This window comes from Rhinolophus ferrumequinum, chromosome 15, assembly GCF_004115265.2.
Source record: "Rhinolophus ferrumequinum isolate MPI-CBG mRhiFer1 chromosome 15, mRhiFer1_v1.p, whole genome shotgun sequence".
NCBI classification, from domain to species: Eukaryota; Metazoa; Chordata; class Mammalia; order Chiroptera; family Rhinolophidae; genus Rhinolophus; species Rhinolophus ferrumequinum.
In genome coordinates, this window is record NC_046298.1 from 2,871,677 (window position 1) to 2,884,933 (window position 13,257).

Sequence of the window (13,257 nt, forward strand, 5' to 3'; positions counted from 1 at the left end):
TATAATATAATATAATATAATATAATATAGGGTCTCATATTAATTTTTGCTCCAAAAGAGCTGATGATCCGGCTAGGTCGTATTTTCGGGGAAACACGGTATGTGTGTTAAACACATAGACGAGACAGATCAATCACGTGCCAGTGGAGAAAAACAGCCAAAAAACACTGCGAGAACTCAGAAAAGATAAACTTGTGTGACTTCCCCCTATCCAGAAATGCCTGTACCACGTATGAAGGATAATTTCACTAACATATGAAGAGCTCTCACAAATTAAGAAGGAAAAGGCAAAACACTGAAATAGAAAAGAGGGGAAGGACATGAGCAGGCAGATCACAGAAACATACAAAAGGGTTTAAATCTCTGAAGGATGCTCAGACGTCTAGTAAAAGGAATACAAATTAAAACTACAATGCGATATATAATTCTGTGTTGGGTTGTGTTTAAAATTTTCCATAATAAAAAGTTCTAAAAATTTTTATGAGTTAAAGAAAAGGAGTTAGTTTTAAGAAGCATAGAACCACATGCCTTATTTGGAGCTTGACTCAAATACACAAACTGTAAGGGAAAAAAAGGGTGTAAGACAGGAAAATTTCAACACGACTCTGGTAATATTAAGTTACTGTTTACTCTCAAGTATGATAATAGTTAAAAAAGCTCTTATCGTTTAGATACAAATGCTGAAATGTCTATGGACGAAATGATCCACAACCTCAGATGTGTTTCAAAATAATCTGGAGAGACGGAAATGAGTGGGGATGTTGGCCTCCAGTTATAGAGCTCACGGGTTCATTAGAATAATCTCTACTGTTATAAATGCTTGAAAAATTTTATACTAAAATGTTAAAAAACAACAACAACAAAAACCCACACGCACAGTAAGATTTCAGTTCTCGTTCACCAGACTGGCAAAGAATCAAAAAGTTGGATACTATGCTGTTTTAGCAAAAGTAGAAGAGGCAAGCATTCCCATATGTTATGGATAGGACACTAAATTAGAATAACTTCTTTGCAGGTTGCTTTGGCTTTATCTGTTATACAAATTTACCCTTTGGCTTAGCATTGCCTCTTGTAGGAGTGTATCCCGCAGGTAAAGTCACACTTCTATGGGTATTCACTGCATCATTTTTATAATAGCTAAAAATGAGAAACAATATAAACTAACAATGATACGGGCCTGGTTAATGAATTAAGGCACATTCCCCCCAAACAGGGCACTTGTGCAACTTGTATGAACAAGGAAGCTTTCTAGGTATAAATAGGAAACAATGCCCAAAATACATTAAGTGAAGGAAAAAAAACCCAGGCCAGAACAATGTGAATAACTGAGTTAAAACAAAAGGAAGAGGGTGGTGTGTATCCCAAGGTGCTTATAGATAAGCAGACTATTTCTGGAAGGTTTCACAGGAAACTGGCACCTGTGACCGTAGAGGAGAAGGGCTGTCCTGGGGACTGGGGGAAGGGAAGGATGGAGACTCTGACCTTTGTACCACAGGAGTGTTTTCACCATGTGCCGGTACTAGATGAATTCTGTTTTTTAAAGTTTATCAGTGGCAAGAGCAGCAGGTCACATCTCCCCTGCAGCCCAGACTCAGGGGAGACGCCAGAGCAGGAGCTGGCATGGAGGCTTCATGCTCTGGGAGACCCTGGGAGCGGAAGGGGGCCCAGCTGGGGTTGGGGACACAGGCAAACCCAGGCTTGCTCTTAAAAGGTTCTGTAGCTGACCCAGAGTCCAGCGCGAGCTGCTGTGGACCCCAGCTTATCTCTTGCCGGAGGCTGGTGGGTCACAGGGATCGGAGATGGTGGCTTTGGGACATCTGAGTGTTGCTAAGTGGCTGACCCTTAGCTGTTCCCAAACAGAGTGTTGCCTTTACACACCTCACACCCCCCCACCCCAGCCAAACTTCCATTAGCCAGCAGATTTGATTATGCAACCTTTGGGAACAGTGGCTCCCAGAAATGCCACACTCCACCCCCAGGCTCCAGCTCTGCCTGGCCTGTGTCCCCATGGGTCACTGTCAACACTCATCTCCACAGGCAGCTGCACACTCCGCCCACTCTGGGACAGGACAAGGTTGGGGACAGGAAGGGAGAGGGGTTGGGCTTCTAAATGGGGGTTTTGTCAGGGTACACGGACTGCTCCCCACCTGTCTCCCCGCCCAGGCGTGAAGGGAGAGAAAGCAGCAAAACGCAGTCACGGAGGGTCCGAGGAGTGTCGCGGCCCTCCTTTCCCTCACGGCCTGTTTGTCCCCCACTTCTAGATGCCCTGAGCTGCCCGAGGCCCCACAGCCCTCACTGGGGGAGACCCTCTTCTTTTCCCTGGAGAGAGTAGCTATCAGTGTCGTCTGGAAATCCACCCATGACCTTGAAAGTTCCATTTTTCCTTTTCCCCATCAACAGGTCACATAGGAGGCACAAGAAAGGGACAACAGCCCCCCCAGCTCTCCTACGACCAGTGCCTGGCAGGTCTCCCCACCCGGGCCTCTGGGTCACCCTTCCAGCCAGAAGGGCACGGGGGCAGGGAAGTGGGGACCCACCTCCGCGGGGCCCTCGGCGTCGGCCAGGCTTCCTTTCCTCCAGGGGACAGTCCCTTGCATGATGAAATCCACCACCTTCGAGTGCTGGAACACGGCCCCCACCAAAGCTATGGCCTTGTCCACGGCCACCACCATCCTGAAGAGGGCTTCGAGTCTGGCGCCGTGCTGGGCAGCATCCTGCCGCACAGCCCTCACCAGCTCCAGGACCTCCGGCCACCCGGCCTGCGTGCCACCTGGGGGCGCGGGGTCGACCGCAGCCGGGCCCAGGGCTCGCGAGGCCTCGAGGCGGTGCAGGTCCTGTTCCAGGTGACCCAGGCCTCGGCACACACCCTGCAGTCTCTCCGTGACATCTTCTTGGAAATGCAAGAGTTTGTCAACCTTCTCGGTCAGCACATTAAGCTTCTTGTCCATGGTGGTCAAACAGGCCTTGCCCGATAATGACACTGGCAGCCCCCGGGCGCCCCCACTCTCCTTGGAGGCTCCCGACATCCCGGCGCAGGTGTGATGAGGGCGGGCTGTGGGAAGAGCCGCACAGACCTGATTTTCACGCAGGCAGCGGGGTCTGCAAGTCCATTGTTCTCGCCCCGCGGTGCCCACCCCCAGGGATGGCCTGGGTCATGCAGGGAGCCCAAGGACCAGGCAGGCTCTCTCTGAGCCTTTGTCTCTGCTTATCTGCCACTCTGCCGCGAACCACAAGTGACAGGCTGGGCTTGGCCCAGGCCTTTCTCCTCGGGGCCCCTCTGACATCACGGCAGCACTGAACATTCCTCTCTGAGAGGGTGCTGATGGGCAGATATTTGAACAATCCATCCAGGGCCGCGGGAGATCGCGGAGCTGAAACTGAAGGTTAGGAGAAAGGGGTCCTTTAGCTACATTGCCTGAAAGCTGGACCCTACCAGGGGCTTCAGGAATCCCAGGGCAGGGTGAGCCCTTGGGAGGCCCAGAGCGCGAGGAGCAGATGGTGGGCCACCCGCCACACACACAGCTAATTCACAACAAAAAGCGAGACCAAAAATAAATGTGAGGCCGTTCTGCTTTTCGCCATGATGAAAAAATTGGTGCTTCTGCAAATTAAAACCAAGTTTTAGGTGCTCCTCCTTGCAGATACCCCAAACGTGTGTAGGCTGCCTGTGGGGTGAGTCTGCAGGTCCCTCCCCACACAGCCCCTCAGTCACTTGTCACTTGTACCTAAACATAGAAGTGAGGAACAATGGCTGAGGCCACTCGCCAAGTGTCATCCTGCCGGTCATGCTCCTCGCAGAACCCTCTGCTCCCCCAACAGTGACAATGCGGGCATCGGGCACCCAAACTCTAAACTGAAGCCGATGCAGTTAGTCCCCAGAGAGCAAGGGGGCTGGTGTTTCCTGCGGTTTCCAAATGTTTTAGCCTCAAAGCCCTCAGTTCGAGTGGACCTTTTACAGAAACACCGTTAAGTAAAGCAGACACAGGGGAGGCTCAAGCTGACACTGAGGTGGGGCGCAAGGGGGTTCCACAGAGTCCCGCAGCCACCAGGGAGCCCCTGACCGACCCCCATTCCTTCCAGGCCCTTACATGGAGAAAGCGAGGCCAGAGGGTATTTGCCCAAGGGTGCCCTGGGGCAATTCCACTGCGTGAATGCTGGCACCAGGGAGGGGACTTCAGTGTCCCCCTTCGGAATATAAGCAATTGTGCAAGTGAACTTTGACCTGAAAATCTGACATCTCAAAGCACCTTTAGATGAGTTTGCTATTTTAAGCTGGTGACCCCTAGACACAGTGGGCTGGCTATCCAGCGGGACCACCAGCCCCCGCTGCCCATCCCGCTACGGGACAGCTGCCCTGAGCAGCCCACGTAGAAATCCAGACCCACGTCTGCGGGCACAGTCCTGGGTGTCACTGGTGGAATGGAGCAGCGCATGCTCGAGAGCCCATTATCTTCTCTGTTACATATTCTGTTGTTCTGTGATTTATAACAAACACAGATAAACTCTTCTTGAAAAAGCAATCTGGGAACACCGTGCTCCAGCCCCTCTCGGGGATTCCCTGGGCACCTCAGCAGGACCTCACGGGCCACAGGCATCTGAACAGGAAATCACTCTCCTCTCCGCACTTCCTGGGTCATAGTTCCTTGTGGAAGTAAGGTTCCTTGGACCAAACTTGGGGGAGCGGCTGCCTAGAGAAATCTGTGGCTGTCTGCTACTCAACTCAATGTCTGTCCTACTGCAGGTGCCTATCACCTTTGTGGAACGAGTCCCCACCAGTCTAGACAGACCAGTCCTTGGGAGAGAGTTCCCACCAGTGTGCGCCACCAGCCACCTCATCATGACCGCTGCTGGAGAGGTCTTTGGGGCAACCTGCACCCAGGCAAGCCCTGGGTTCATAAAGCCTGGAAAATGATCTAGAACGATCAGATGAACCCAAAGGAAACAAACAAATGGCCCAGACACACATCTATATCAAAAGCTAATTATTTCAAGTACAAAAGGATTTGCCCCAGGTCTCCCTGGAGCAACAAGTGATTACAAGGCAGCTGGTTCACTAGACATGCGGCTGCTGCATGACCCACTGTTCCAGAAGCACCTGAGCCCAGAACAGTGCCTCTTAGGCTTGTCTTGACCCCGAGGCTCACCAACACACCGGGCATTAGTGGGTATTCATTACAACTGTATGAAGGAACGAAGTAAGGAGGCTGGCGCGGGCAGCAGGAGGCCAGACTGACCATCGGAAGACTTGCAGAAAGAGGCGGCAGCATCTGGGTTTCTCAGGATAATCGAATGAGTACAGGGCAGGAAACGGGACAATACCCAGAAGCGAGCTCGGGTCTCTCTGGGAGGAAGCTCAGAATATGCCAACAGGGGTCCTTGATGTTTCTTGGATGAGAAGGAGCCACCAGAAGGACCTGCTTTGACTCCCTTTCATTTCTGGGCCTACAGGAGAAATGAGTGTGTGAGCACATGGGTTCCCTGCGGGCTGATGTGTGGCTTGTCCCCAACTATCCCTGATGCACAGGGCACAGCGAGAGCCTGGGCCATTCTTGCTGAGCAAAGTCAAGAGAACACAGACCAGAAAAGAGGCAGCCAAGCTGATGGACAGAGGGTGGCAAATCCAGTGACCTTTCATCTTTCCTGGGTGAGGACAGGGCAGCTGACACACTCCCAGAAAAATGCACTGAACCCCAAAACTCTTACTGGCCTTTCTGGTGACAGCCAGCTTTCCCTGTAGAACCCCAGAGAGGGCTGTGGACCCTGAGACCCCAGGTGGAGTAAGAGGAAGCAGAAATGCAAGGCTGAGGAGTCCCTCCAAAGCAGTAGCTCTCTCCTCCCCACCTCGGCACAGAATGGCGTGGCGAGGACAGCCTCCACCTCCCCGGAGGTCAGAGGACTGTTTCTGGAGAAACTCTGCAGCCCACACTACAGTAGTTCTATGTACTGGCTGGGGGGGTCCCTGGAAGCACCCCATCTGATCATCCTCACCAAAGCCAAGCAGTCAATAAGCCTATTGAGCCTGACTTTTTGTGCCTTATTTTGAAATATGCACAGATAAAAAAGGATCGCCATGTATTCAAAGAAAACTTCCATTATAAAAAGGGGAGCCTCAAACAAACAAACAGAAATGTAACTGTGGAGGAAATAGAGAAAATAGAAACAGAAGAAAGTTTCACAAAGGCGCTCTCTTTAGTAGCTACAGAAAAGTGTGAAAGGCTATTCCATTCATTAAAGAAGAGGGTATTGTGGAAAGAGGACAAACAGAGAATAAAAGAGAGGTCTTGGACATTAAAAAATATGAATGTTAAAAAGTCCAATGTAGAAATTAGAAAATAAAGTTACTACCCCCGAAAATAGAACTAAAGGATAAAGATGCGTACATTAGGAGAGAAAACATAAGTTAGACAATAGGACCAGCTGGTCCCACATCTCATTACCTGGAATTTCAGGAGAAGTGAAAAGAAAGAGGGAAGGAATCTATCAAAGAAATACTACAGTCATGATGCAATTTTAGAACACAGGGATAAAAAGATTACAAAAGCTCACCAAAAGAGAAAAAAAATCATGTACTGAAGAACTGAAATCAAAATGACATCAGACCTCTCATTCTAAAATCAAGTGGATGCTGCAAGCCAGTTAGGTTGGAGATAAAATTTCAGATTAGAAAGCATTTCCCCCTTAGACTTTTGAAGATATTGCACCATTGTCAGTTTTAAGACTTGCCATGACGTAAAAAAATGTATGTACCCTTTCTAAGGAAGCTGTTCTGAGAATATACTCCAGCAAAATGAGGGATTAAACAAATAAAAAACTTAGCTCCAGGAAACAATACCTTTGACTCAGGCACAAAGTTGAAGCAGGAGAATGGGGAGTCTCCAAAAGGAAGGACTTCGGGAGGTGGGGGTCGGGGGGAAACAGTATATGGTATAATTAACGACATGTAGGAAAATGTTAAGAGCATGCGACCTGGCGTCACACTGTCTGGATTTAATTCCCCTCTCTGCCAGTTACTGGGGACAGAAGCGGGGGCCAGTTTACTTAGCCTCTGAGTCTGCACTTCCTGGGCTGTAACATGAGAACAACAATGCATTCGCTTCACGGGGCTGTCAGGGTTACGTGAGAAGGTTTACACGGCACATAGAACAGCACTTGGCACACAGTAAGTGCTCAAATTTAGCCACCAGTATGATGCCGGTGGATAGGACAAAAGGGGAACAAAAGAAATTAGACTCCAAGAAAATCAGAGTTCTTCCAGGAAAGAATGAAATTACAGAGTTGATTTCTCAGTGAATTACATGTACGTATTATTAACCATATATGCCATGATTAGGGAAACGCTTTGCTGAATTACAGCAGTGGTGTACGTATTGTGAGGGGGGAGGAGGAAAAGTGGGGAGAGGGAGAGTTCAATCCTCATCCCCCTAAACAGGAAGTCCTCAGGCGATGCATCAAGCTGACGAGGAGGAAGCGGGAGGCAGACACGGGAGGCGGACACGGGAGACGACGACAAGGCTTCCGTGTGCTGCCCTGGCGAGCAGGACGGGGAGCAGGTTTTGCCGAGGTCAAGGCCACCGCACCTGAGGAGAGGCCAGTGTAGACCCGAGGCAAGGAAGGCTGTTCTAGCAAAATCGAATGCCGTGCCAGTTTTCTGAGAGGGAGACCACGTGTCCTGGGGAAAGGTCCTTTTCCACCTCACTCACACAGTGTCGTGTGGACCAGCTGCAGCCCCGGAACTACTGAACCTCTCTGCACACAGCTGTGCTCACCTGTAAAGGGGGCTTCTAACCGCAGGGCTGTTTGAGTGTTCACCTAAGTACATAAGCACAGTGCCTAGGACATGAGGTACGTGAAAACAGCAGGGATTCAAACTCACCGCCCCCAGCCAACCCCACTCCACCCCAGTCAGCCAACAGGATGACAGGTGCTCAGTCACCTCAGTGTGGGTGGGGGCAGGAGGAAGAAGGGGCATCTCCCCAGTCCTTACCCGGCTCCCCAGGCACCTCCCCTGCAGACACTGTTAGCTCAGAACGTGCAAACATGCCCTCTGTTAAGGTGAGTTTAATCAGGAAAGGAAACCAGAGACGAAACAGAACCCCAGAGCAGCCTCGTGGGGTTCAAAACAACTTTTGGGTTAGCTGCCACTTGTCTGCCCACAACATCCTGCATTCGTGGGAAAGGCCCAAGCTGACCATCCCCGGGTTGTACCCATCAACCAAAGCTTCCTGCTGAGGTTCTTGGTCCAAGAGGACCCAGGATGGGGGAACAACTGTCACCAAGGCTCCCTGAGTCCTGTGACCCTAGCAATTGTTCCTCAGGCCCCTACTTCAAAGCAGACCGGCTTGGAACTGTCCTTACCTCAAATGTCTGGGTGTAATCTGAGGCGCGCGGCTGGCCTCTGGCGCTGGGGCTGCGAAGTGCTGGAGTGAGGCACCGAGTCCTCATCCTGCTGCTGTGCCAACCCCGTGTTTACTCCGCCTGGAGATGCCCAGCTGCCCGAGTGCCGGGAATGAGGTGGGCTGGCCGGCTGGGATGATTTCTCCAGAACTCAGGCAGCAGTGATAAGCCTGGCATTTCCGCTTATCTCTGACCCGGCCCCAGGCCCCAGAGGCATCCAGAGGCTTCACTTGGTTATCTGCTTTGCTGGGCTCTATCTGCTCCCCGGGGGCCTACTTCCTGCATCACTTAGCGGAGTGTCCAGTTGTGAAACAAACACCGTGTGGTCCAAGGAGAGGGGGAGGGAGAGGGGGAAGGAAGGAGTCCGAGGGCAGAGAGAAGTGAGTTCAAAGCCCAGAGGCCCGGTGCAGGGGCCCAGGCGATATACTGGGAGTCCTTGCTTCAGGCAGCCTGAATATACGCATATGGGGACCAGTGGCCCAATGGGGTGGTGGCCCTGCTTTCTTCACTGGGGCTGCCTGCACCTGGCTGGGAGCCTGGTTATCTCCCAGCTGGGAGGGCCCAGCTATTGCCTCTTCAAGTAAAACTAGTCAGGGAACAATGAAGACAAGCAGCGCCCCCAAAGACGGGACATGTTACAGTGAGGGACAGGAGGTGACCCATGGCTTCTGCTGAGATGCCAGCTCTAACTCCATGCTTGCTCTCAGGGAGGTTCCCTGGCCAGATCTCCCCAGCGACCTGAAGAGGCCAAGCCCTAAACTCTCTCTCTCTCTTCAGGACCCCAACTCACCTGTCCTGGCTGACAGGAATCAGAGAAGGGGCTGCAGGCTTTGGACATCAGCTGGCTTTTCTGAGCCTGACCGTGGGCAGACCCTGTGGTAAGCACTCAGCTGCAGGATCTTCTTTAAACCCCTTGGCAGTGCCGACTCTCGGGGGCTTAAAACTGTACCTGTCCCGTGGGAAACTCAGGACGTCTGGGCACGAGCAAGGTTAAAAACACACTGAACAAGGGAGAAGTGGGACAGTCACTAACTGCTAGGCACAAAGGACAGGGGTGGGATGGGGCTAAACGTATGATCTACCCGTGTTTGCAGCCCTCCCGTATCTGATGAAAGGAATTCCCTCTTCACCTGCTCAGTTCTCTCCTCTCAACGTATCCCTACACTCTGAGGAGAGCCTGGTCTCAGGATTTTTTGGTGTCAAACCTGAAGAGTGGGTGGTAAGATGGGACCCGAGGTCTGTGGGAGTGGATCTGACTGAGAGCAAGAGAGAGGGGAAGAAAAGGGGTAGAGATAAGATACAAGCAGGGATTGGGGCTGGAGAGTGGCAGACCTGGGGCAGCCCCAAGATGTGAGAGCGGGTGAGAAACAAAGGAGGGTTTAGAAAACTGCTGCAGGATATAAATGGTCATGGGGAGCCTGAAGTAGGAGCAGCATGGTGGCTGGGCTTCCATGGCCCCACATCTTTGCGTAAACCCAGTCACATGGTATCAACCAATTGAGGGTGTATAAGAGGGAGACAAAGAAATGGGACAAACTTTTGGTAAACAGGGAGGACTTCTTGGAGGAAACAGGCCTTGAGCTGAGCCTTGAAGAACGGGTCTGATTTGGGGAGGCCAAGGCAAGGGCAGTTCTAGTGAGGACAGAGTGAAGAAAGCTCCAGATGGACCCTCGCAGTGGGAGCAGTGCGGAGCAGTGCAGACTGGCCTCAGGCCAGGAGCTGGTTGGCGATGAGCCCACATGGTTCAGTAGGCAGGACCCTTAAGAGAGGAGACCAGGAAATTCAGGCAGAATTTAGACCCAAGGCAGCAGGACACAGGGACAATCCTACGGAATGTCTTCAGGTGGGAAATAAGATGAAACTAGTTTCACAATGGATGAAATCATTACCTAGGGGTCAAGGGCATTGACTCGAGGGTCAGAGCCACTTGTGGGAAGTCGGACACGTTTTATATTCTGGCTGGCGGCCACAATGCTGTGTGCATATGTATGTGCAGACAGGTCTGTATTCAATTCAATGGGTGGAAGATTTGCACTGTACTGTACGCAAGTTATGCCTCAATCAGGTTCTGTTTGCATTGAAAAAGGGGGGAGAAGGACGGATGGCCCAGACAGCAGGGAGCACAGGACCGGGCGGCACTGCACCGCCGCCCACACGGAAGCTAAAATCAGCAAGGGTTTACCAGTTCTGGGATGTATGCTGCTGCCAAAACATAGGCGTGCTACTACGTGGCATCTGAGAGGAGTCTGGGACACTTCTACCAAGCCTGTGGCCTTCATTCAACCTCCTCTCGCACCCGCAGCAGAAGCAGGACCCTCCCCACTGCGGGCCAGAGACCCTAAGGATCTATGGTGTTCTTTCCAGACACACAGGTGAAGACCTCACTCCACCAGCAGGTCACAAAATAGCAAGTACATACAAGAGAATCCCGTTTCTGTCGAAAATATACGTATATGCCAGAATAGCTAATTCTGCACAAGAGAATTGCAGATGATCTTTCTTTTCTATATTTCATTTATATAATTATTCTAATTTTTAGAAATGTGTATTATGTATTATTAAATAAGTTGGTTTTCCTATCACAGTCATCATTCACCCCGACCCACATGAGTTACTTAGACAGACAATATGCACTGAGAGAGGTTCAATTAACCAGAGCGTAGACTCCTTCAGGACCCCAGGTGACACAAAATGTCATTTAATAACCTTCTAGAGAGGTCCGAGGTCAACTGTACACAGCAGACTCAGGACTCCTCAGAAACTGCAAACTCCAGAGGGAAAGATTCCTCTTTGGGCTTTGTTTGCAAAATAGATATCTGCCCCCTTCCAACTTGGAAACAAATCTGCCGCTCATAAGCTATACGGTAGAACTTGCGAATGTTTTTGAGCAAATGTGGCAAACATTTGGGGACAATCTTCAACAATGGCATTCTCAAATGGTTTAAGCACTCATAAGCATTACAAATCACAGAAAGAAGTGTGAAAAATCCTCAAGTCTGAATTATACATGCCATTCCCCCAAACCTGCACAAAACCCAAGACAAATCCATGCACTTAGAAGTGTTAGTTTTTACTGCTGTTTTGCTCAGACTCTAAAAATGTTTTCCAGAGGGTCTACCTGCCCCACCACATCTGCTGCACACACACACAGAGCACATTTATCATCTGCACTTACATACCACCTTCCTTCCATGGATCCCAAGTGGTCCATCAGAAACGCTGTTTTCATAAATCCCGAGTGAGACATGTAAATATCGTTACTGCCATCTTATACCGATAAACTTAAACATAGAAGTAGTTCAGTGGCTGGTCAACTGGTCAACAGTTATAACCCAAGACAAAATCCATGCAAGCCGCCCTCTGCTCTCTCTTCCTACCTTTCTCTGCTGACCGTCCCTTTGAGCTTTCTTGTTGGCCCCCGTTTAAATCACGCACGCAGACCATTGTCTCCCTGGTGATGGAGGTGGCATTCTATTTCCTGCCCCAAATCTGGCCCGGGGCCCTGGCTACACCGCATTTAGCCACAAGTGCATCAGCCCTGCGTGAGTGGGGACAGCTTGGCTCCTTGGAAACGTAAGTGGTGTGTGTCAGCTGGTCCCAGCGCCAAGAGCTACTCCAGGCCAAGCTGCTAACTCCTCCATCACTAGCCCAGAGCAACCCACAAGGAAGGTGATGACGTCTCTCTCTGAGCTGGGTGAACAAACGGGAACAGCTCAAAGGCAAACCCTGGCCCCACTCCAGTTCAGCCGCAGAGAAAATGATCCTTACACATCTGCTTCCTCTTTTTTGTCCCCAACTCAGTTCTGCTTTTCCCAGGAAGTAACTGCTATTAATAATTGGGTGCATATCCTTGACTACTGCTAATAGATTTACTTATCTGTGTCTACCTGTCTGGGTATCAGCCTATTTATTTTTTAAATTTAGACAGGACCAAGTTTTATGTGTTGCTTTGTGAATTTTAATTTGGCCATACACCTTGGAAACTTTTCGTGGCAGAAGAGGTGGAGCTATCATTCTTTTCCCTACTGGTTGACATTTTAATTTGTAGGTTTTTTTCCCTAAAAAGGTGAAATTGACTACTTTCCTGTTTTAATGACCCTTAGCAAGCTTTCCACTCCACATGAGAAATCCCTGTCATATCTGAAAAGAAACCCAGTGGATTAAACTTAAAAACCTAATTGGATGAAATATAGCAAGTCAAGTTAGAAAGCCCAATTTCAGGCCGGCACGGAGGCTCAGGCGGTTAGAGCTTCATGCTCTTAACTCCGAAGGCTGCCGGTTCAATTCCCACATGGGCCAGTGGGCTCTCAACCACAAGGTTGCTGGTCCAACTCCTCGAGTCCCGAAAGGGATGGTGGGCTCCGCCCCCTGCAAGGGATGGTGGGCAGCGCACCCTGCAACTAAAAATTGAACACGGCAGCTTGAGCTGACTCCCTTGCAACTAGAAAACGGCAACTGGACCTGGAGCTGAGCTGCGCCCTCCACAACTAAGATTGAAAGGACAACAACTTGAGTTGGGGGAAAAAAAAAAAAAAAGGCCTGGAAGTACACACTGTTCCCCAATAAAGTCCTGTTCCCCTTCCCCAATAAAATCTTTAAAAGAAAAAAGTTTTTTAAAAAAAGAAAGCCCAATTTCCCTTTATAGTCCACGTGCTTTTGTATTTGCCTTTTTATAAGAAGGATGTTTTTATATATTACTTGTATACTTTTCAAGTGATAAAAAATAAATTATTTTAATGGAAATATTACATTACTTATGCTACACACATTACTTGTGGGATAACAAACAGTAAACGTGTGTTGTTTTTTAACCTTTGTTAATGAACCAGACATGCTCTCTGCCTCGACCCTTTGTATTACAGG

At 49.9% G+C, this 13,257-nt stretch overlaps 1 protein-coding gene across 5 annotated transcripts in view; it reads right to left on the minus strand.

Moving 5' to 3' along the window:
• The window catches only part of MYLK3 (myosin light chain kinase 3), a 36,244-nt gene extending 24,223 nt beyond the window's left edge, over positions 1-12,021 (minus strand). Inside the window, exons 1-2 of one of the 5 annotated variants that reach the window (XM_033128363.1) lie at positions 11,574-12,021; positions 2,538-3,052 (exon numbers count right to left, since the gene is read on the minus strand). In XM_033128363.1, the coding sequence (XP_032984254.1) occupies positions 2,538-3,026 (489 nt within the window). In that variant the 5' untranslated portion in view covers positions 3,027-3,052; positions 11,574-12,021. Of the gene's footprint in view, positions 1-2,537; positions 3,053-8,355; positions 8,686-11,569 lie in introns of those variants that run through there. The other 4 variants (XM_033128362.1, XM_033128364.1, XM_033128366.1 and 1 more) reach the window with 4 other exon arrangements.
• Between the last annotated feature and the right edge of the window lie 1,236 nt (positions 12,022-13,257).